Consider the following 24,070-nt stretch of genomic DNA (forward strand, 5'->3'; position numbering starts at 1 on the left):
TTGGCTATAATATTCCTGGGAGTTTTCATTTTGTGATTCCTTTCAAGAGGTGATCAATTCTTTCAATCTCTATTTTACTCTCTTGTTCTCAGATGTTGGGGCAGTTTTCCTTTATAATTTCTTGAAATATGTCTAGGCTCTTCTTTTGACCATGGCTTTCATGTAGTCCAATAATTTTAAATTATTTCTCCTCAATCTATTTTCCAGGTTAGTTTTTTTTCCAATTCCTATTTTCTTCTTCTTTTTTTTCTTTCCATTTTTGACTTTGTTTTATTGTTGCTTGATGTCTTATGAAAAAAAAAAGAAAAAATAGAGGCAGCTATGCGGCACAGTGGATAGAGCTCTGGCCTTGGAGTCAGGAGGACCCAAGTTCAATTCCAGCCTCAGACACTTGACACTTACCAGCTGTGTGACCTTGGGTAAGTCACTTAACCCCAGTTGCCTTACCCCCCCAAAAAAGATGCCTTATGCAGTCATTAGCTTCCATTTGCCCAATTCTAATTTTTAAGCGACTATTTTCTACAGTGAGCTTTTATATCCCTCTTCCTATTTGATCAATTTCGGTTTTTAAGGAGTTCTTTTTGTCAGCATTTTTTATGTCTCTTTTACTAAACAGTTAATCATCTTTTCGTAGTTTTCATGTATAGCCCTTATTTCTTTTCAAATTTTTTTCTATCACTCTTATTTGCTTTTCAAAATTATTTTTCTTTGGGGTGGCACAGTGGATACAGTATCAGCCCTGAAGTCAAGAGGACCTGAGTTCAAATTTGACCTCAGACCAAACACTTGACACTTACTAGCTGTGTGACCCTGGGCAAGTCACTTAACCCCAATTGCCTAAAAAAAAAATTAGTTCTCTTCTAGGAATTTTTGTTGGGCTTGTGTGGGACAAGTGAAAGTTTCTCATGTGAAGTGTAAGCTATGCTCCAAAATGTAATAAGGCTTCAGCATGATCTAGGCCTAAGTTTCACTTTAGTTTTTGGGGAACAGGGCTGAGCACCAGCTGCCCACCCACTCCCTTGTTTTGTAACCACCCCGTCTTTTGTTTTGTACCTTAACTTTACCAAATAAGGCAATCTTCTAGCTCCCAAGCAGCAAAATGTATCTCTTGGGTTCTAAATATAGACTGTGAGGTCTCTTGCCTCAGCCAATGAGGATAAGGAGATTGAGACAAACAAGTGGGGAGGGGGGCTTTTTGGAGTGGTTTGCCTAAGACTATATAACTGCTTGCTGATGTTTGTGCTGGGCCTCACTACTCCAGTCTGCCCTGGGTAGGTGACGCTCAACTCTCACTGGAGACTTGCTGGAATAAAACTTCTGTTTTCTACCTGCTCTGAGTTTTTATTTGAGTAAGTGGTCTAAATCCCACTCAGGCTTGTGTCCAGTTTGCATTTTCCCCCTTTGAGGCTTTGCTTGTAGCTGTTTTCACATTGTTAACAGCCTTCTTCCTAATATGTGTCTTGATTTTCCCTGTCACCTTCGAAGCTTTTTATGGTCAGGTCCTTTTTTTGTTTGTTTGCTCATTTTTCCAGACTCTTTCCCGACTTTGAACTTTACATTAAAGTTAGGCTTTTCTCACCTGGAGGGACAGGCAGAAGAGGCACTAACCTTAGCTTCAGGTTTTTTTCATGCTGCTGTTTTCAAAGCTAGTTCTAAGTGTTTGGAAGTTTTTAGTGCTACCAGTGTAGTGTGACCTTAGAGAGAGGTGTGGTCACTACTCTCCTAGTCTGTGCTTTGGTCCTTATCCAGGAGGGACCCCTGCTCCCTTGTGACCTGCAGAACTGCAACCTGGAAGTATGGGCAATGGAGTTGCCACAGAGTGCCCAGTGTTAGCACAGGGGTCCCCTGTAATCTCTTTCTGACCCGCTATCCAATCCTCAACCATCTCAGGCTCAGAGCTTCCAAAGCAGCTGCTGCTGTTTTCACCACTACCAAGTCCCACAGCTGGTGTTTTCATCAAATGTGCTCTGGGCTAGTCCCTATTCCAGTATCACATGCCTCTCCTTCCAACCTCCTAAGTTGTCTTGGGCTGGAAAAAAAATCTTACTCCAACCTTTTTTATTTGAGACGTTATTTTAAAGTTATTTGGAGGGGAATGTTGGGAGAGTTCAACTGTAGTGCTTTCTCTACTGTCCCTTTATTCTCCCTCTACTCTACTCTCAGTTCTTCTCCCAGAAGTCTCTTACCTATCTATATTTCTATGATCACTGTCAGGGGCTCAGCAATGACATCTGAATGAATGAATGACACTCTTTATTAGGCCTTTCCTAATGCAAAGCTGAGGTTAAAGGATATAGCATAGTCCCTGTTCTCAAGAAGCTCACATTCTAATGGAGGAGACAACACATACGGAAGGCTTCCCCTGTAAGGGAGGCAGAAAAGTCCTTAGGGTGCAGCAGCAAAGCAAATAGTAATGCCTGTTCTTTAATGTTATTTCCAATGATAAAATCATTTCAATTTCTGATGGTGAGCCATCTGACACTGCCAAGGACTTTGCTGGCAAGAACTTTCTTTTCTGGGTCTTCAGAAGCTATGGCTGCAGCACCTGCAGGAGCTATTCATACTCACATTGGCTGCTTCCCAGGATGATGTCTAGGTGCACTGGGCTGGAAGCACTGTTATTCATTCCCAAGGGTGTTGGGTTCAAGATCCTGTGCTGCCCTTATTAGTATATGAAGAGAGATAGTGGCCAGGGTAGTGGTGGTGGTACCTTGCCTTGCCTTGTACATGCTGCCTCTCCCCCCGAGTGCCTGGCTGATTCGGCCATGCCTGCTCTGTGGAAGACAGCTAGCTGGCAGTTGGTGAGATGGCTGTCACCTCTTTCAGGAAATGAGCAGGAAGGAAATCTGGGTGAGGTGATCTGAATTTATCAAGGACAACTAGGCAGGAGTTCCTTACTAATCCTGGGTCTTGACTCTCTAAATGTTACTTTTATTTTGTATTGTCCTTTGCAGAGAAAACAGAAACAAAGTAAGAATTAAGCAGTTCTGTCTTCTCTGCTGTCAGCTGTTACTGTCTGAATGAGCACCTTTTTTGAGCCAGGCATAGGGTTAGGCAAACGTTGAGGACACAAAGAAAAAAAAAAAAGGATAGTTCCTGCCCTAGTGGAACTCACAATCTATTCGGGGAGATTACATGCAAATAATCATATAACAACATATATGCACAACAAAGTGGAGATAATCAGCATAGGGAAGGCACTCACATTAAGGGGTTCAGGGAAAGATTTCTTGCAAGAGGTGGGAGTTTAGCAAAGACCTGAGGCCAGAGGCACCAAGAGGCTGAGAGGAAGTGCATTCCATGCCTGAGGATCAGCCAGAGAAAATATCCAGCATAAGGAAATAGAGTGGGAGAGACAACAAGGAAGGCAGTGTGACTAGACTATAGAGTATGTGGAGAGGAGTGAACTGTAAGAAGAAGGAAGGGCTGGAAGGGGCCTGGCTCTGAAGGGCTTTAAAAGCCAAACACAAAATCTTATATTTGACCCTGGAGGTGACAGAGAGCTGCTAGAGTTAATTGATTAGTGGGGGCTGTGGGTAGTATGACATGGATAGAACAGTGCTTTAGGAAGATCACTCTAACAGCTGAGGTGGAATGGATTGGAGAGAGGAGAAACTTGAGGAAGGGTGACCAACCATCAGACTATTGCAATAGTTCAAGTATGAGGTGATGAAGACTTGTACCAGAGTGGTGGCATAAGCCCTATCTCTTCTTTGATCCTCTTTTTTCTCCACACAAAGCTAAAAAATAACAACATTATTTTGTTGTCCTTAGCAGCCCTCAAAGCATCAGTTTATTCTGAGCTTTAGCATTCCTGACAATGTTTATATCACTCATTCATTTTTTGTTACGTGAACCCGCTCCCATTTTCTGTCCATTTAAAAATAAATCTAAGTTGGTTGCTGAGCTCTCTGTGTATCTATCTCAATCTTTTCAGACAAATCTGATTTTTCCTCATTAGAATTATTTCCTTTTGCATCTTCAGAGTTTCATCCTTGGTCATTTCTCTTCCCTCCTAGGATGACTTGACCTAAAGCATTTTAGTCCATGACATCCTATCTAACTTTTCTCTGAACCCCTTGAAATCTGCTTTCCCAAAATCGAAAGTGAACATCAGATTATGTCCAATTTCCCTCTTTTTCTACTCTAAATACTAACTACCTATCCTTCAAGGACTAGCTTGTGTTCTACCTATCCCATTAGCCCTATCCTGACTAGAAAAATATAATCACAAGCTAAAACTTTACCAGACCTCGGAAACCATCTGGTTTACGCTGTTCAATATAAAGACAGAGAAAATGATGCCCAGAGAGTATCTCAGGACACTAACTTTCCAATGACATGCATCAATTTAATCAAAGCTGGAACTAGAACCCAGGTTTCTTGATTCCTTGTTCTGTGTTCTTTTTACTACTTCAGATAACTGTGCCAATATCACCTTGCAAGGCAGTCTTCAGTGGAGTACTGCTATGCTTTTTCATTTTAACTGTTGGATAAAAGCACAGAGGGCAGTTAACAAACTAGAAGACAAAACTGGAAGCCAAGATATTTTGGCAAGCTAAAACACTGAGTCAAATATAATAGTCTTACATGTGGGTTCAAAAAAATTTTTTTTTCAAGTACAATGTGGGGAATCATTGCTATAATAAGTTAATCTAGGGGCTGCTAGGTGGGGCAGTGGATAGAGCACCAGCCCTGGAATCGGGAGGACCTGAGTTCAAATCTGGTCTCAGACTAGACACTTGACACTTACTAGCTGTGTGACGCTGGGCAAGTCACTTAATCCCCATTGCCTTGCAAAAAATAATACTAATAAAATAAAACAAAAAATAAGTTAATTTATAAAAGAAGATTTTAGTAGAATGCAAAGCTAATAACAGCAAACAGTATGATATAGCAGCCAAAAAAATCTGATTCAGTCTTAAGCTGCCTTAGGAAAGATAATGTACAGTAATAAAGAGGTAACCACTGTAATCTGCCCCACTCAGACCACATATGGAGTAATGTGTTCAGTTCTGGGCACCGTATTTTGGGGAAAACAATAAACCAGACAACTTCCAAATGAGGAGGAGCAGGATGTCGAGAAGCTTTGAGATCATGCCATATTAGAAGTGACTAAGAAACTGGAGATGTTTAACCTAGTAAAGAAAAGAGTCAGGAAAGTATAATAGCCATCTTGAAGGGCTATTTTGAGGGGAGAAGGATTAGGTTTGCTCTGATTGGCCTCAGACTAGAATTAGGGAGCACTTGAGCATAAGTTTCAGTGAGGCAAATTTAGGGTTCATGCAAGGAAAAACTTCATAATAAGAGATATCTAAAATGGAATGAAATACTTTAAGAGGCAGTGAATTTTCCCTCTCTTCTAAATTTTCAAGCAGTAGCTGAATACTAGTTAGGTATGTTGCCAAAGGAATTCTGTCCTCCTCAGGTGTCTATTGGACACTAGATGGCCTCCGAGGTCTGTTCCAAATCTGATCTTTTTCTTTCACTCATGCAACAAATATTTACTAAGTACTTCCTCTGTGCAATGATAATGTGTTAGACTTTGTGAGAAATAACAAATCAGACAGGGTTAGTGGCTTCAAAGACCTTATTCCCAACAGAAAATATGATGTGCATACATAAATATAATATAAATCACATGACAAAAGTATAGAATAAGCAGTTCTATGAGATCAGATGAGGCTGTGGGCAGAGGGAGCCAAGGGAAGGTGAGCAGTACTCATGCCAATCTTATACAGGTGGCACTTACACTAAGGTTTAAAGGATAATTAGGATTCTATCTCACTTAGGATCATAGATTTAGGCCCTCAGAGGCCACCAGGTCTGGCTTTTCATTTTGCAGACAGGAAACTGAGGCCCAGAGAAGTTATTCAACTTGACCAAAATCACAAAGGTGCTAAGTGATGAGAGAAATTTCAACCAGGGTCCTCTAAGGTCCTCTTGAGTCAGTACCCTTTCCAGAATCCCACAGACTCTCTAACAGTTCCACCTGTTGGGAAATTTTGCTCACATAAAAGTGAAATGTATTTCCCTGCAACTTCTACCCATCACTCCCAGAAGAACAGGACTAGCAGCTGCTTTGTTTTCTGGATACAATGCCTATTAAAGCAGTCTAAGATCACAACTCCTTTCTTGGTGGCCGTATCCCCCTGTTGATTCATATTGGGCTTGCAGGTCACTAAAAGCTCCAGAGCAGGGGTTCTGGACCTTTCTTTGTGTTACATACTGCTTTGGCAGGCTGCTAAAGCTTATGGACACCTTCCCAAGATAAATGTTTAAATATAACTGACGACAGACAGTAAGGGGGTTGGACAACTAGTCAGAAGTTTATTAGATTTGCCAGCACCAGGGACGGGACTCGGTTGCATTGGCCATACCTGGATCTGGGCTGCAGTCATGGGTCTCAGTCCCAGGGTAAGGAGGAACACTACTAGCATACCAGAGCTTGTGGCCACTTGGGAGCAGGGACCCTGGTCACAGTTCTAGGGTAGAAAAGAGTGCTTGTGGTCACTCACAGACAAGTGCACAATACAAACTGAAAACTTACAGGTCCCAAGAATTACCTCTGAAAATAGCTGCACAAAAAAACCTGAACATTGGGAACGGTGCCCCTTTCTCTCCAAAAGCAGGGTCCCACTTTAGCAGAGTATAAAACTCAAGAAACAGGTTACAAAATGTGCAAAGAGCAGAAAAAGATCCTGACTAGAGAAAGCTACTATGGCGACAAGGCAGACCAAAACACAAACTCAGAAGAAGAAAACAAAATCAAAACTCCTATGTCCAAAGTCACAAAGAAAAATATGAATTGGCCCCAGGCCATGGAAGAGTTCAAAAAAGGATTTTAAAATCAAGTAAGAGAGGTAGAGGAAAAATTCGGAAGAGAAATGAGAGTCATGTAAGAAAATCATGAAAAAGGAGTCAACAGCTTGGTAAAGGGGCACAAAAAAATACTGAAGGAAACAACACCTTAAAAAACAGAATAGGCCAAACTGAGGCACAAAAATCCAATGAACAGAAGAATGCCTTGAAAAGCAGAACTGGCCAAATGGAAAAAGAGGCATAAACATGCACTGAAGAACTTAAAAAGTAGAATTACCCAAATGGAAAAGGAGGTATAAAAGCTCATTGAAGAAAATAATGCCTTAAAAAATTAGAACTGGGGAAGGGATTTTATGAGACATCAAGAAACAATTTTAAAAAATCAAAATAATGAACAAATAGAAGAAAATATGAAATATCTCACTGGAAAAATAACTGACTTGAAAAGCAGATCCAGGAGAGATAATTTAAGAATTACTGGACTACCTGAAAGCCATGATCAAAATAAGAGCCTAGACATCTTTCAAGAAATTGTCAAGGAAACTGTCCTGATATTTTTGAACCAGAGGGTAAAACAGAAATTGAAAGAATCAACCAATCACCTCCAGAAAGAGATCCCAAAATGAAAACTCCCAGGAATATTACAGCCAAATTTCAGAGCTTCCAGGTCAAGGAGAAAATATTGCAAATAGCCAAAAAGAAGCAATTCACATATCATAGAGCCACAATCAGGATAACACAAGATTCGGCAATATCTGGATATTCCAGAAGGAAAAAGATCTAGGATTACAATCAAGAATCACCTACCTAGCAAAACTGAGTATAATCCTTCAGGGGATTCAATAAAATCAAGGACTTCAAAGTATTCCTGATGAAAAGGCCAAAGCTGAATAGAAAATTTGACTTTCAAATACAAGACTTAAAAGAAGCATAAAAAGGTAAACAGGAAAGGGAAATCATAAGGGATTCAATAAAGTTAAACTGTTTACATCCCTACATGAGAAAATGATACTTGTAACTCCTAAAAACTTTTTCCTTATTAGGACAGTTAGGAGTATGCATAGAGGGCACAGGAGTTAGTTGAATATGATGGGATGATTATCAGAAAAAACAGAATTAAGAGGTGAGAAAGAAGAATGTACTGGGAGAGGGGTAAAGGGAGAGATAGAATGGGGTAAATTATCTAATATAAAAGAGGCTCAAAACAGATTTTACAGTGGAGGGGAAGAGGGGGGAAGTTGGAGGGAGAGGCTGGATAGAAGGGAGTGCAGATTGGGGGAGGTAAAAGGAAGAAGCAAAACATTTTTGAGAATGGACAGGATGAAAGGAGAGGGAGAACAAGATGAACAGGAGGAAAATAGGATGGAAGGAAATAGTAATCATTATTGTAAAAAAAATTTTTTTACGACAGGTTTCTCTGATAAAGACCTCATTTCTCAAATACATAGAAAACTGAGTCAAATTTATAGAAATGAGTCATTCCTCAATTGATAAATGGTCAAAGGATATGAACAGGCATTTTTCAGACAAAGTAATCAAAACTATTTATAATTACATGAAAAAAATGTTCTAAATCACTATTGATTAAAGAAATGCAAATTAAAACACCTCTGAGCTACCACCGCACACCTACCAGATTGGCTAATATGACTAAAAAAAGGAAAAAATAAATGTTGGGGGAGATGTAGGAAAATTAAAACACTAATGTTCTATTAGTTAAGTGGTATATTGATTCAACCATTCTGGAGAGCAATTTGGAACTATGCCCAAAGGGTTATAAAACCATGCATATCCTTTAACCCAGCAATACCACTACAAGGTCTATATCTCAAAGAGATAAAAAACAAAATATGGACAAAAACATTTGAAGCATCTTAGTGGTGGCAAAGAATTGGAAATTGAGGGGATGTCCATCACTTGGGGAATGGCTGAACCAGTTCTTGTATATGACTGTGATATGCTATAAGAAATGACTAGCAGGATGCTCTCAGAAAAACCTGGAAAGAACTGATGCAAAGTGAAACGAGCAAAACCAGGAGAACACTGTACACAGTAATAGCAATATTGTGAGATGATTTTCTGTGAATAACTTAGCTATTCTCAGCAATACAATGATCCAAGACAATTTTGAAGGACATGTGATGAAATGTACTGTCCATCTCCAGAAAAAGAACTGGTAGAGCCTGAAAGCAGATTGAAGATAGTGTTTCTTTATTTTTGGTGATGTTTTTTCATCTGTGTTTTCTTTCATAGCATGACTTACATGGAAATGTGTTTTACATGATTGTACATGTATCACCTATGTCAGGTTGCTTGCTTTCTCAATAAAGCGGAGAGGGGAGGGAGGGAGAGAATTTGGAACTCAAATTTTTTTGGGGGGTGATGCAATTGAGGTTAAGTGACTCACCCAAAGTCACATAGCTAGTAAGTGTCAAGTGTCTGAGGCCAGATTTGAACTCAAATCCTCCTGACTCCAAGGCCAGAGCTTTATCCACTGTGCCACCTAGCTGCCCTAGGAACTCAAAATTTGAAAAAAGGAATGTTGAAATTGTTTTTACACATAATTGGGGGAAAAAATATTAAATTGGAAAAAGATAATGAAAGATAATGCTAAATTTCAGCTACTGATTAGTGATAGATTAGGAACAGAAACAAGAAACTTTGCATATAGCCTTGGACTTCAGTGCACTCTGAGCAGGCCAAACAGAAGAGGACATGGAGGTAGGGTCTGGCAGGGATTTCTGAAGTCCAAGGCTATATGGGGAAATCTACTTTCTGCATCTTTCTCAACAGTTGCAAACCAGGGAATCCAGACAGATAACTGACAAAATAACCTGGGGCACTATGCACAGGTCTAGTTATGAGAAGGAAAATTAAAATACTCTAAGTCCAAGGTGACATTGATCCATTCAAGCTGGAAATCCCTTATTAGAGCACATCTTAGAGCTAAATTTCCTCATCTTTGTGATGTTAGGGTGGATTAGGGTCCCTTCCTGCTCTAATACTCTACCATTCTATGATAACCTTCTAACTATAAGAATCTGTGTCTAGGCCAACAACCTCATTTTGCAGATGAGAAAACTGAGGTCCCCAGAGGACTTGCCCATAATCATACAGATGCAGCAATAACATTTGCCAGTACAATAAGAATTAGCCAAACTGTCATTGCTCCACCAAATACATAGCAGTTTTGGCAATTTCTGCCACTATAATCTTGAGGAAGACCATGTGGGCCTGGGATGGGGAACCTGCAGCCTCAAGGCCTTGGACTGAGTCCAAGTTTTACAGAACAAATCCTTTTATTAAGGGGATTTGTTTTGTGAAGTTTGTATTTAGTCAAAAGGCTGCACTTAAGGACCTAGATGGCCACATGTGGCCTCAACGCCAAAGGTTCCCCACCCCTGGTACAGGCACATATCTGTGTCATGGAGATGGATAAGACAGAATTTATAAACTCAAGTTAAGGACAAAATATCCTTCAAATTTCAGAGTTGAATTTCCCCTTACTGCTTCCCCACCCCTCATATGAAAAACACATTTGATTAAAGGCTTAACCTTAATGAAAAATACATCATTGGATCTAGGAAAACACCTCATAAAGCAACACAGATCACAACTCCTCCACATTTTCATCTGATGCATGTCTATGTCTTTCTTTAAATCCCTCCTCCACAAAAGATATGTCCTATGGTTTAGAGGTCTCCTAGACTTATTACTGTTTCATGAGTACCAATGCAACACTCAGGCTATTCATTCTTATCCCTTACTTTCACTACACGACCAGACTTCTTCCTTCTCCAGTCAGTCATGTCTTTGATGACACTGTTTACACCATTTCTGGTATACTTTCACAAAGACTGTAAATAATATATGTCTCAATCTATTTATAACCATTACATTCCATTGCCCCTTGAGTACAATAAAAAAAAGTCCTATTTATAATATTCTTCTTAACAAACACAAAGTTCCTACTCAGTAATAAAGTACTGTGCTGGGTACTTTGGAAGACAGAAGGTTTAGGTAAGCCAATGTTTTTACCTCATGAAAATTATATTCTGGTAAGGAGATATACATGTAAACAGGTAACAGTATACGATAAGCAAATGTATAAAACAAATTGCCATGGTGAACTCCTAAGAGGGAAAGTTTGGATGATAGAAACATACCTGTTAGATAAGAGGTAAATTGCTTTGGTCCACAACGAATTGCATAACGGGCTGTTGTTCTCACAGCTCTTTGTTCAATTAGGGAAGCATCCCTGGGACAAAATATAGTTCCGTCTGATGTCTCCCCCCACCATCTTACTCGGATAAGAACAGGAGTTGGAGGCTTCACAACCATCCAGAGTATTTTACTAATGGTCAGTCTCAGAAAACATCGAAGTTGACCTTCAACCAGAGGTGGTAGACTCGTGGATGGTGAAATATCACTTAGGCCTGTGCAAAGGACAAGAATGATAAATCAGAATTTGGAATAGGTAAGCAAATAAGACTATGTAATAACTGGAGAACATTAATTTCTGCCAACAACTCCCTTGATATAGAGAAAACAACACTACATTTGAGAGTCAGAAGATCTGTGTTCAAGTCTCAACTTCATCAGTGCGGCAAGCCACTGAATTTTCTCTTTGGCCCATTATCTATATAATATGAGGGAGTTAGGTGAGATGATTTCTCAGGTTCCTTCTAGTATTAACATAGGAACATTGGTGGAAAGTCCAGAGAGGCAGATTTGGGTTCAATGTAAAAACAAAACAAATCATTATGAAAATTAGAGCTATCCCAAAGTGCACCAGGCTGCCTAGCGAGGTTAAGAAGTTTCTCATCACTGGACAGAGTCAAGTGAAAGCCAGATTAATTGTTGAGAATGTTGTGAGGGGATTCCTATTCAGATATGTATGTTGGCTTGGAAAACCTCTGAGGTTTCTACCAACTCAGAAAAGTTGTGATTTTTATTGAGCACTTTATGGTACTACACCTGGCAACTTCCATTTAAAATCTCTAGTATTTAAATCCCCTCTCAGTATGACACTGCAGATTCAATAATTTATTTTCACACTCTCCGGGCTTTTTTAGTGTCAAATTCAATAACCACTATTATGTGCTGGAGATATAAGGATATGTATAAAAAAACCCTTGTGTAGACTGCTGGGGGGGGAAGAGGAGGAGACACAACATCTGCACAGATAAGTGAATTTTGACAAGGTAGAGTGGAGGTGACAGAACATTACATTACAGATACTGAAGACTCTTTCTCCCCTACATTCTCAAATGGTCATGATCTATAAGGTAAAATTATTTTTAGACTAAAATCTTTCTCATCTGAAATCTATGTAGGTTCAAATCTTTGGCTTTCTAAAGGAACTCTTCCTTTCTGGCCATTTTTGTCAATAGAGACTATACAGACGTGTCAATCAGAAAACTGAGGCTGAAAGAGTTCAAAGGGGTCACAGAAAAACTGGACGTGGAACGACTCCCAGTCAGGGCTAAGAAGCCTGTAAACCCATGCCCTGAGGCTGACTTTCCTTTTTCCTCTTCCCCACCCCCTCTCGTAAGGATGATGTTCTCTCACATTTCCTTGGGGGTGCCACATTTCCCGGGTTTCCTGATCTGCAGCACTCCTCATACCTGCTCAGGTTTGTCTTTCCCATTTTCCCCAAGCCACCCTTGGCCGTCCATCCTTCTCTCCTGGAAGTCCTGAGTCCCTTTCCTTCCAACCTCTCCGCAGCACCCCTTGCACCCCCCACAGCCTCCTCCTCCTCCTCCCGACCCCCGGTTCCACGCTTTCCCCAGGGCTGCCCCCGCTCGGGACCCTCCCCTGGGGATACCTTTCTTCTTGCGGCTACGGCCGCCCCCAACTGCCGGGCCCTTCCGCTGCTTCATAGCGAGGCGGTGCTCTCAGTCCCTGAGGCGCTGGCGCCGGAGCCGCAGACCCCGCAACAGCTCTTTCGCCGCGTCCTCCTCCCACTCCGCCAGGGTAGCTGTAGCGTCCCGCCAAGACTCACCCAGCCGCTCCGCGCGCGCGTTCCCTCGCAACCGCCGCCGCCGCAGGGCCTCCTGGGAAACTCAGGGAAGTCACAGGCGGCTGTCTCTCTCTACCAACTGTCGTAGCTCCCCAGAGCGGGTAAGGAAGGCGCGTTAGGGCTGTTTTTTCCCAGGAGAACTACAAAGCCCAGGATGCATTGCTACCCGCTCTCTTTCTGGTAACGGATCCGTACTCCTCGGGCCACCGCCCCTCCTCCTTCAGCCGGGTTCATATTAGCAATGCGCAGGCGTGGCAGCGACCGTTCTCGGAGGACTTCATTGGCTACGCGGACCCCGCCCCCTCGCGCCGGGGCCGCCTTTGCTACCCAGGCTCCTCCGCAGGAGAGCGAGTTGCGCACTTCCGGCCAGGTCGCTGAGGAGACGAGAGCCGAGGAGTGGCTAGGCTAGGCAATAAGGGGTGGGGTTTGGGCTCTGGTGGGCGGGAGGAGGCGCCGCCGGCGTCCAGGGGCTGTCCGAGGGCTACGGTAAGCGGAGCAATTTGAGTGCTGCAGCCGCTTAGCCTTCGTCTAAGTGGACTAGTCCCAGAGGCGACGCTTGGGCGCGACACGGCGCAGGACGGGACACGCGGCGGCCTCGGCCTCCCTACTGCCTTCCTCTCCTTTCATGTCGGCCTTGGAGAAGACCATGCACCTGGGCCGCCTGCCCTCCCGCCCACCCCTGCCGGGCGGCGGGGGCGGCCAGAGCGGAGCCAAGCTGCGCATGGGGTACGTGCCTCCCATCGCTCCGCACCAGGGCTGGGCCGGGGCCCAAAAGAGACCTGGGTCTCCTGGACTAAAGGGACGGTTGGGAGGGAAGGGCGACCCGAGGGGGCCTTAGGTGGAAGGGGCGAGTGAGAGAGACTGGGGGGGGGCCTACTCGAGGAGACTTGGGAGGGGGGGTGAAGGGGCAGGGTGACTCGAGAGGGCTTTGGAGAAGTGATAGGTGATGGCGATGGCGGGGGGCGACCCGAGGGGACGTTGGAGAAGGGACAGGTGATGGGGGCTACCAGAGGGGTAGTTGGGGAAGGGACGGGTGATGGGGGAGTCCGGTCCTCAGAAAGGGAAGGGGCGGGGCAGGTGGGAATGAGAGAGGTGGGGAGCAGGGAAGCCGAATGAGGAGGGGAGGCCGGTAATAATAGATGACCGTGAGGGGCCCAGGTGGGCCCGTGGTGGGAAGCGAGCATGGGAGTGGGAGCCCTGGGAACCGAGTGAAAGCAGACTGCCTTGTGGGAAGGTAGAAAGGCAAGAGTAAAAAAGGAGACTACTCAGAGAATAGGAACGGCCATGAAAAGGTCTGAAAGGAACTTGACTCAAGTTATAGAGAGAATGAAGAGTGCGGAGGTGTAAGTCTGAGAGGTCAGATTGGGAGGTGAGATGGGGCTGTATTGACTGGGGGAGGAGTGGGCTTTGAAGTTTAGATGGTGGAGAGTATTAGGTCCTTGGTTGTGTGGACTGTATTATGGATAGAGAGTAGGGAATGTGATTCGGTGAGCTTGGCGTTTTGGAGAAGTAAACGAGAATAGAGTAGGTGAGGAACAAATGATAAAAAGAATAGATGTTGAGGGCAGTGGGATACCTGATCTTAAAGAATTATTGGAATCATAAGACTTAAAGAAGAAAAGAGGTACTAAACTCTAGGAGGTTAAGGAAGAAGTTTAAAGGATGTGTGCTCACAATTGAACTAGTTGAGGGAAAGGGTTAGGAATTATTAAAGAGAAATCTTGGCCTTTTAGGAATTAAACTTTTAGAGTGGGTGGGAAGATTAGAGATTAACAATGATGCAGAAACTGTAGAAGCTGTTATTGCCTCTGTTTCTTAGGTGTTAATTTCTTACAACTTTCAGAAATGTAAGCTATTATTAAAGTTGATGTTTGATTTATTTTTTTCTTAAACTCTGGTTCTGTTCTTAGACAAAGGCAGACACTTTCACTATAATATAAGGATATTAAATACATTGAGCTTGCCCCAGTATTGACATAAAGGTTAATAGGTTGTATTTACCATAGTCATCTCTAGTTACAGTTAAGAGTTCTTCCTGTGTCAGAACAAGTCCCCTGAAAGAGACTTGGGGAAAAAATTCCAAAATAAAAATTTTAAAAGACCACGGATTATATGGATATTTACTTGCTCAAAAATTCTTTATAAAATGTGTTTGCTTTTGGAACTTAGCTTCTTTTGCCTCTAAGGGAATATACTTTTTAATTTGTTGCTGATTGGATAGTGATATTGGAAAGAGATGAATGGTTTTGCCTATAATTGTGGATTTCCAGTGGGAACTTAGAGTAAACATTTGTTTGACCTCTAGTTTTGATCTATACCATGGTACTGAGGCCTTCTTGTTCCTGTTTGTCACTCATTTTTGTTTCTTTGATAATATTCCTTTACTGTGACAGGCACGCCTCAGGCAAAACTAAACTAATAAGAAATATTTTGATCCACTCTCTCCTATCCTAATGCAGGTCAGCACCTTCTCTGCAACTGTCCTTCCTGATAACACTGAAATCACAGGGCCAGTTTCTGCTCCTCTTTGTCTTATATAATGAGCTTAGAGATTGAGTCAAAACACAGTATTTTACATATAAGGAAATAGAAGATCCAGTCAAAGGAAATGATTTGCCTGAGATCACATAACAAACACATTAGTAGCAGAACCTGGACAAAGAATCTAGATCTCATCATTCCTAAGTTCAGTGTACTTTCTACAGGGTGTATGTCCCAAAAGTTTTAGTGTAATTTTAAGCTATAATAGCTTTATTAAGTTATTAAGCTTTAATAGCTTAAAACTGCATCAAGTTTTTTGGGATCTTCTGTACTATACCCAGCTACCCTCTCCCCATAAAAGCATCTTGGGAACATGTAGTGATTTAGGTGGAGTCATGCTATATGTAGATGAAAGTGTTCAAACTACATTCCTTTTCAGATGTGCTATTACTCAGACTTTGGCTTTTCACCCTCCCATTTATCTTGTAGGGTTAGTGAGGCTTCATTGTTTACTACAAGGCATTCATTTTTATGCAGTGCCAAGTTTTTTCTAGTCGTTCCATGCCTACTGTACTCCTCTCTTATTTTCTATTTGCCTTGCCATTTCTCTTCACTGCTCATACTTTACTCCTTTACTGCCTTGTTTCCGTGAAATTATGGAACTTGACAGTTTGTTCCTCACCAAACTATTCTCTATTGCCTCCTTACATTCAAGTTTTAATAAAATCTTTTACCATTGTGAGCTGAGAAATCTTATTTTCATTATCTATTTAGTGTTCTATTTAGTCATTTCTATTTCTAACCTTGGCTTTGGAGGTGGTTTAGTGGATATAATGCAAACCTGGAGTCAGGCAGACCCAAGTTCCAATCCGGTTTCAGATGTTAGCTATGTGACACTAGGCAAATCTCTTAACCTCTGCCTTAATTTCCTCATCTGTAAAATGGGGATAATACTAGCACCCACTTCCCAGGTTGTGAGGACCAAATAGGATAATAATTGTAAAACACTTAGCACAGTGCCTGGCATACAGTAAGCACTATATAAATATTGGGTATTAATGTTATTATTGTTTTGTATTGCTAAAAATTTTTCCTCCTTGGAAAAAAATTTCTACTCATTCTTTGAAGTCTGTCTGATTCTTTCTAGCACTTATCTTCACCAGCCTCCTATCCACCCCAGACCTTTCCTTCTTTTCTCTTTCATAAGACCTCTGGAGTGCATTTACCATTTATTTGTATTATAGTCGTGTATGTGTGCCATATCTACTGGGCACATATGTCCCATAAGTTCTATGAAGGTAAATGACCTCATTGTATCTGGTTTTGGTTCTCTTCCAGAATCTAGTATGACTCTTTATATGTAGTAGGAACTTAAATGCTTATTGAATTTAATGAATGAAAACTTTATTGCTATTGAGGGTCGGTAAAAGTGAGGGCAATAGATAAATAAAAAGCCAAATTTAGTTCATTTGGGATTTTGTTTTGTTTCTTCAGAGAGAAATATTAAAAGGTTCTACCTAACCTGATAAGAATTTCCACAGATTTCCATAGATTCCATGAGAGTTCTATGTAAATTATTCTTGTCAAAAGAGCTGACTAAAGAAGCAAGACTTTGACTCAGGAGAGATCCAGATTAGAATGCTGACTTTTACCATCAACAAACATTATTAAGCCTTACTATGTGCTAAACAGTATGTTTAAGCGCTAGGGATAAAAAGAAAGGCAAAAGCTGGGTTCGTTCTCTAAAGAAGCTCACCTTCTAATGAGGAAAACAACTTGCAAATAACTGTGTGCATACAAGATATATACAATGTAAGCAGAGGTTATCTTAGAGGAAAGAGACTTGGGGATGCCAGGAAAGGTCTCTTGCAGAATGTGGGATTTGAGCTGAGTCTTGAAGGAAGCCAGGGAAACCCTCACTGATTATATCCATGAACAAATCATTTAATCCCTCTGAAGTTCAGTTTCTTCATCTATAAAATAGGGATAATTCTTGAATCCAACTCAACAGCATTATTGAGGCAAACTTTACAAATCTTAAAGTACTATATAAATGTTTGCTGCTAATTCATATCCTGTTGTATTTTAGTATGTTATCACTGCTCTTTGAAATAAGAATTAGCTTTTTAGTAACTGTTGGCCACTCCTCAATTGTTCTCTGTCTTTATGGTCCTAGAACTGTGGATGGTATAGTCACAACATAGTGACTAAACTGGGGAGATCCAGAAAACTTCTTAGATTAGGTAGCCCCCAAAGCTGGATCTTGTAGGAAGAGAATGATTTCAGCAAGCAGAAACAGCACTATTATATTACTTGTGCAGTCAGGAAAACAGAAATGGAAGTGTAATTTACCCCAGGTCACAGATTGAGTTAGGAATTGAATCAAAGGCTTTGCTCCTACTTTTTCTGTGGTTACCAATTCCTTTAACTTCATTCCCACTACCTTAGAATAAGATTATTCTACCTAATGTAGCCTAATCTTTTCAAATGGTGGTCAAACAAATAGAATAATCCTTCATGTACAAATTGTTCTATTAAATTAGCTGAAATGTAACTTTCTTGAGTCCTAGGTAATTCAATAACTGAACTCTACTGGATTAGACCTGTAAATACAGAAGGTACATTGATAGGATATTTTTGCAGGGAAGTTTATAACTCAATTACAAAAAAAAAATTCTTGGTACTAAAGTGTTAGCCTAGAAGTAATTTAAAGATTTTTCTTTTCTGGTTAATGATGCCTATAAACCTTCAGACCAAAAACAACAGCAAATGCAGTTATATTATTTTTCATACTTTCCCATGCCAAACCTACAACGTGTCCATTTTGTTCTCTGGAATTGCTTTTTAGTTGTCTTTATACAATGTTTTCTTACTTATCTTTATTGTCAATGTTTGAGTGTTCAGTTGGTATATTATAATATATCAGATGCCCTGTATCCCACTCATCTGGAGCAGACACTTTTTGGCACCCTCGGTGACTGGAGCACCCTAGCAGTTGCCTCTATACTAAAGCCATACATTTGAATAACCAAGATAATGTCTAAAGCTCACTCTTAGTCACTCTTTAAAAAAAAATTAAATTAAAAATAATTCTTAACAAACTTCGTTATTTGGTATAGCAAAATAGGGCAGTAGGCATGTATCACAGAACACGCACCATGACAGCTCATGGCGTAAAATGGAAAAAAGAGACAGGAAAACTAAAGTATACACAAGACTATATTACAAAGTCATCCAGTAATGGATGTTCACATGATAACACAGAATCATCAGGAATAGTTTGAATTATACCCAGTAACACTATTTAAGAATACAGAAAATGTGCGATAAGTTTGGAAAGATTTCTTCACAAAATACTTAAACAAACCTGGGCCAGCTGAAGAAAGGGCTAAGTTTTAATTATCTACAGCATACTCTAATGTGGAACCCCTCATTTTTCCTACATTCTGTATAAATGCAATATTATTTGCTTCTACAAGGGTGAAGGGATCTCTTAAGTCAGAAGAAAAACTAGTTGAGTATTAGGTGTTTATTACTGAATAAGTTTAAAGTTCAAAGCTTCTCTTGGCAAGCCCATTATAGAGGTACATTCACATAATTATACAAAAATAATTTCCACTGATATTCCATGAGGTATCATTTTGTTAATAAGATCAGTTTATAGTTATTTGGGTATATATTAGTGCTTCCTCTATGAGAGATGGACCCCTCTGTTTTCATTCTATTTTTTTCAACTTTGTATCCTTACCAGCAGGCAGAGAGCTGTATACATAGTAAACACTTTTTAGATACATATTTGTTGAATTGAGTTTCAGCTAGCTACCTTTGTTCAGTCATGTCCAATTCTTCATGACCTCTGGCAAAGATACCAGAGTGGTTTGCCATTTCCTTCTCCAGTTCATTTTACAGATGAGGAAACTAAGGCAAAGAGGATTAAGCCCAGGATCACACAGCTAATAAGTGTCTAAGCCAGATTTGAACTAAGGAAGATGTCTTCTAAGCCAGACCCAGTGTGCCACCTAGCTGCCAAATAGCAAATTTGTTATTTGTGATACGTATGAACTACTAGTTTAAGGCAAATATCTACTTTGTTCGGCCTGAAGTGATTGCTTTTTTCCCATGAACTTTTTAAGCATTTTATTACTTTAGTTGTGTCTTTATCTTATTCCCCTTTTCCCTAGACACGTAAACCCAAGCATAAATCTAAGGATATCATTTCTCATTTGTCTTTGTATCCCATCAGCACTCAGTACAGGCCTCTGTATATAGTAGTAATAAGAATAATAGCTAATATTTATATAGAGCTTTAAGATTTGCAAAGCACTTTACATTTGTTATTTCATTTGATTCTTCCAGCAACCTTGTGATTTAGGTGCTATTATTATCCCCATTGATGATAATATCATCATAAATGAGGAAAATGAGGCCTAAAGGTTAATGTCTTGCTGAGGGTTACAGATAGTAACAGTCTTGAGGCAGCATTTGAACTCAGGTCTTTCTGAATCCAAATCCAACACTCTTACCTACCACCTAGTTTTCTCTAAAGAGTAGGTACTCAAGAAATATTTACTGAATTACATTTTGAAGGTATCATGCTAGGTTGTGTTGAAAAAAATAATTTCTTGAATGCTTTAGGCCATACGTAGAGCTTGCAATTGCTCTTACTACTTATGTAATTTTAGTGTACTACTGGCTTCCATATCTTATCTACTAGTATACAAACTAGACTTGGAATTAGAACACTTGGATTTGAGTCCTGACTCTGGAGCTAAGTTAGGGGTGTGTGTGCGCGCGTGGGTGTGTGTGTGCAAGCGTGTGCACATTGAATATTTAGGATATGTATAATACATAGTTATGTAGCGTTTTAAGTTTTGCCAAGAACTTTTATATATGTTAACTCATTTTGATCCTCACAAACTCTGTAAGGCAGATACTATTATTATCATCCCCCATTTTACAGATGAGGAAACTAAGGCATAGAGTGGTTAAATTATTTGCCCTGGGCCACACAGTTAGTAAATGTCTGATATAGAATTTCAATTCAGGTCTTCCTGACTCCACATTTTGTACTCTGTGAGTTTAGGCAAATCAATATGCAAAGCACTGGTTATACAAAGAAAGGCAAATGACAGTCCCTGCTCTTAAGGAGCTTGTGGGGGAGAAAATATCTAAAAAATTGTGTAAATACAAATCCAATGTTTTTTCCCAACAGCAGTTAGTTGATTTCTTTTGCCATTGTGAATGGGGGTTGGGGAGAGAGAGAGAGAGAGAGAGAGAGAATGGATTTTTCTAACTTTAAGGCAGAACTGTACACTTTTCCTGTGGCTTGAGCAATTTGTGTTTATCCGCCTTCATGAAAAATATATTTTGATATAGTTTGATTCAACAGACTGGACGTTCCATGGAAAGATGGAAGTGCCTGTTTAAAAGTAGCTTTCGTTAAGTAGGTTGATTTTTCAGTCATTTGCAGAAATAGCTTTCATTTTAATGAAGCTAACAATTGTTATCAGAGTAAAGAATATTCTTTCTATCCCTGGTTTTTAAGAAGACTTTGTATTTTAATAGCTTCTTTGATCTACTCTACTCCAAAGCCTCATGTGGCGTGCAGTAATAACGTTGCTGTTTTATTGGTTGTTACACAAAATTATCGAAAGAAGCATCCTGTTTGATGGGCAATAAAAGAAAAGGGTAGAATCTAGGTCTTTTAAGTGTGTCAGATGTTACTTTAACTGTTTAAAGTCTTAAGAAACAAATCACCCTCATCCTCTTAAATCACAGTCAAGCAGCAGGTATTGAATGGAACACAGTCTTGTCCTGGGGATAAAAGGATGAAATATGACAGTCCCTGCCCTCCAGATTCTTAAAAAATTCAGTCTATGACTTAGTTCTGTCCATTTGGACTAAGCAGAAAAAGTCTTAATCCCCTTTTCACATGCCAATCCTTCTAATACTTAAAGGCAGTGATTATATTGCTTACTAGATAGAGAGATAAGGCATTTATTAAGTGCTTACTATGTGCCAAATGTTTCAGATACATATCCAAGTAAGCCAGACAATCCTTGCCCTCAAGAGGCTTACATTCTAGTAGTTTTTCCCTAAGTTTCTCTTCTTCAGGCTAAACACCTTCAGCTGATCCTTGGATAGCTTGAACTTGAGGTCCGTCATTATCCTGTTGCTTACTCTGGATGCTTTCCAATTTATCTCTGTCCTTGAAATATGAGGCCCAGAACTATACACAGTACTCTAGATATAGTGTGAGAAGGACAGAGTATAATGCAGGCCTTCACAACCTGTGGCCCACAGGTCACTTTCAGCCAGTCAGAGGATTTCAGGCAGCCTGCGAAAAATGTAGAGGAAAACATCCTCTGCATTTTTCTCAGGCTGCCCCCAAAATCCTTTGGCATGCCTGTGCTGCTTACAGCCTGCAGGTTGCAGGTTGTGCAGGCCTGATATAACTGGGCAATTGTATTTTGTGTACTTCTACATGAAGTTGCTTCTGCCATCGGCTGCTAGTGCCTTCCAAATTCCTTTGTAAACATTTGTTTTTATTAACTTTATAATTATTCTGTATAGATTTTTATATCCACTACTCTGTCCTGTACAATGTAAGTTCTTTGAAAGTAGGAATCATTTAATTCATTGTGTTTGTATCCCTAGAGTGTGGTGCTTAATAAATACTTTTTAACTGATTGATTGGCATTTACCTCTTTGGTTCTGGATGCTCTACCTTTCAAGGTCATGTGGTGAGTTAGTGGCAGAGACTGAACTAGAACTCAGTTACCCTGATTATTAGTTCAGTTCCTTTTTCAATATACCACACTGATGCAGATGAATATGTAGTTGAAAGTTTTACTGTTTAGAAGCCAGGACCAAAACAAGGTAGAAAAGGGCATGGGGTTTCCTTTGTAAGATTCATTTCACAGTGTCTTCTACATAGGATTTAGAATTGGAAGGTACCTTGAAGAGATCCAGTCCTTGTTTTACAAATGAAGAAACTGAGGTTCAGAGAGGTTAAGTGACTTGCCTAGAAAGGACAAGGTTTTTTTTTAACACAGGCTCTTAGAATCTTTCTGGTGTAAATTGTTCATTTGTTATGTTATGTTTCATACGTAAGGATTTCTCAAGAACAATCTTGTTAGAGTAGACCAGGGGTCTTAAACTGCAGTCCAAAAGCTTTAAAAAACATTTTTGTATTTCAATATAGTTGGTTGTTTTCTGTAACCCTATGTACTTTATTTTAGGCATTTAAAAACATTATTCTGAGAAGTGGCCCACAGGCTTCACCAGACTGCCAAAGGGGTCCATGACACAAAATAGGTTAAGAACGATTGGCGTAGACTGTTTTTATTACTGATTATTATATTATTATTTATTAATTGATATAAAGAGTTTGGATGCAAAGCTTCAAAGGCAATTAGCCCTTTTCAGTTGATCTCTCAAGAATATTTTACCCCCTTTATCCCATACATGAGTGGGGTTGGACTAGATGACCTTTGATCCCTTCTAACTGCAAACCTATGAGGATGTGAAGAGTGATTGTGATTTTCTCGAAACCTACTAAGCTTGTTATTTGGCTGGAATTGCATGATGCATATCAGTGCAATATTGTCTCTTCTCCTTTTTTTCCCTTTACTTCTTCTCCACTGCCCTCCCAACAAGCTCGTTTTGGTCATTGTATTTGCCATTCTTTAGTCATCTCATAATTTTTGTTGGATTTACTAAAATAGCTATCTATAGGATAGGTTTTCTGCCCAGGGTTTTGCAGTTCAATTTTTAGTTTTTGTTGGTAGAGTTACAAAGCTACATCTACATTTATTACACCCCCTTAATGTCTATATTTGACTTTGCCTTCTCTGTTCCAGTGTTTCCCAAGAGCGAAATTTTTTTATCTTAAGTAGTGTCTTTTCTCTTCCTTAGACCGAGAACATAATATAGAGGAAAGAGTACTAGACTGCCATTTACTTGCCTTCTGATCTTGAAGAGAGTCACCTGAAAGTTTGAGAGCAAAGTTTCTTTTCTCTCCCATAAAAGTGAGCAGAGTACAATATGGGACTCTTACCCCCTTAGGTCTAGACACCATACTATTACTTAATTGGTAATGATATAGAGGGAAAATAATACTTATACTACCTATTTCATAGTATCTAGAACTGGAAGAGATCTTAGAAATCTAGTCAAAGCCCTCTTTATAGATGAAGAAACTAAATTGAAGAGAAGGGACACACATCTGGGATTTGAGCTTCGATCTGATAATTCCAAATTCTATGTTCTTTTCATTATGCTGTATTTCCTTTTTAAGGTGGGTATTTACTTCGACAATTCTCTTATAGCATCTTTGCCAAAATTTGTTTCTTTTTCATGTTTTGCAAATCCAATCTAACTGGCCAGTTCTTCCCTTCACTCCTAGTCCCTAGGTAGCAACTACTTTATTCCTCTCTTTGTATTCCTAGCATAGTGCCTTGTGTATAGTAGCCATTTGTTAAATTGACTGCAGGTGCTGGTTATCCTTCCTTCATTGAGTAGCTACCATCTTCTTACCATTTCCAAAAAGAACTTTTATCAGATTTCAGAAAATCAACCTTCACTGGACTTCCTCCTTAAATCTGAAGAAACACGCAACCAATGCCAGTTCTTAGTATTACCTTCCTTTATGATCAAAAGAAGGTAGAATGTTGCTGGTCCAGTTTCTTTATGGATTAAGAGCTAATTTTTATGAAATACAATAGACTTTTTTTTTTCTCCCTA

At 40.1% G+C, this 24,070-nt stretch overlaps 2 protein-coding genes across 3 annotated transcripts in view; one reads left to right on the plus strand and one right to left on the minus strand.

The window, feature by feature from the left end:
- C2CD3 (C2 domain containing 3 centriole elongation regulator) overlaps positions 1 to 13,059 on the minus strand; it is a 152,607-nt gene extending 139,548 nt beyond the window's left edge. The window contains 2 exon segments of the mRNA XM_020989582.2: positions 10,989 to 11,258; positions 12,650 to 13,059. Coding sequence (XP_020845241.1) covers positions 10,989 to 11,258; positions 12,650 to 12,704 — 325 coding nt within the window. The 5' untranslated portion in view covers positions 12,705 to 13,059.
- A 139-nt stretch (positions 13,060 to 13,198) lies between these two features.
- Positions 13,199 to 24,070, plus strand: part of PPME1 (protein phosphatase methylesterase 1) — a 67,674-nt gene continuing 56,802 nt past the window's right edge. The window contains exon 1 of one of the 2 annotated variants that reach the window (XM_020989585.2): positions 13,199 to 13,570. In XM_020989585.2, coding sequence (XP_020845244.1) covers positions 13,470 to 13,570 — 101 coding nt within the window. In that variant the 5' untranslated portion in view covers positions 13,199 to 13,469. The remainder of the gene's footprint in view (positions 13,571 to 24,070) is intronic. The other variant, XM_020989584.2, reaches the window with a different exon arrangement.

This window comes from Phascolarctos cinereus, unplaced genomic scaffold (genome assembly GCF_003287225.1).
Source record: "Phascolarctos cinereus isolate Bilbo 61053 unplaced genomic scaffold, phaCin_HiC Scaffold_726;HRSCAF=1367, whole genome shotgun sequence".
NCBI classification, from domain to species: domain Eukaryota; kingdom Metazoa; phylum Chordata; class Mammalia; order Diprotodontia; family Phascolarctidae; genus Phascolarctos; species Phascolarctos cinereus.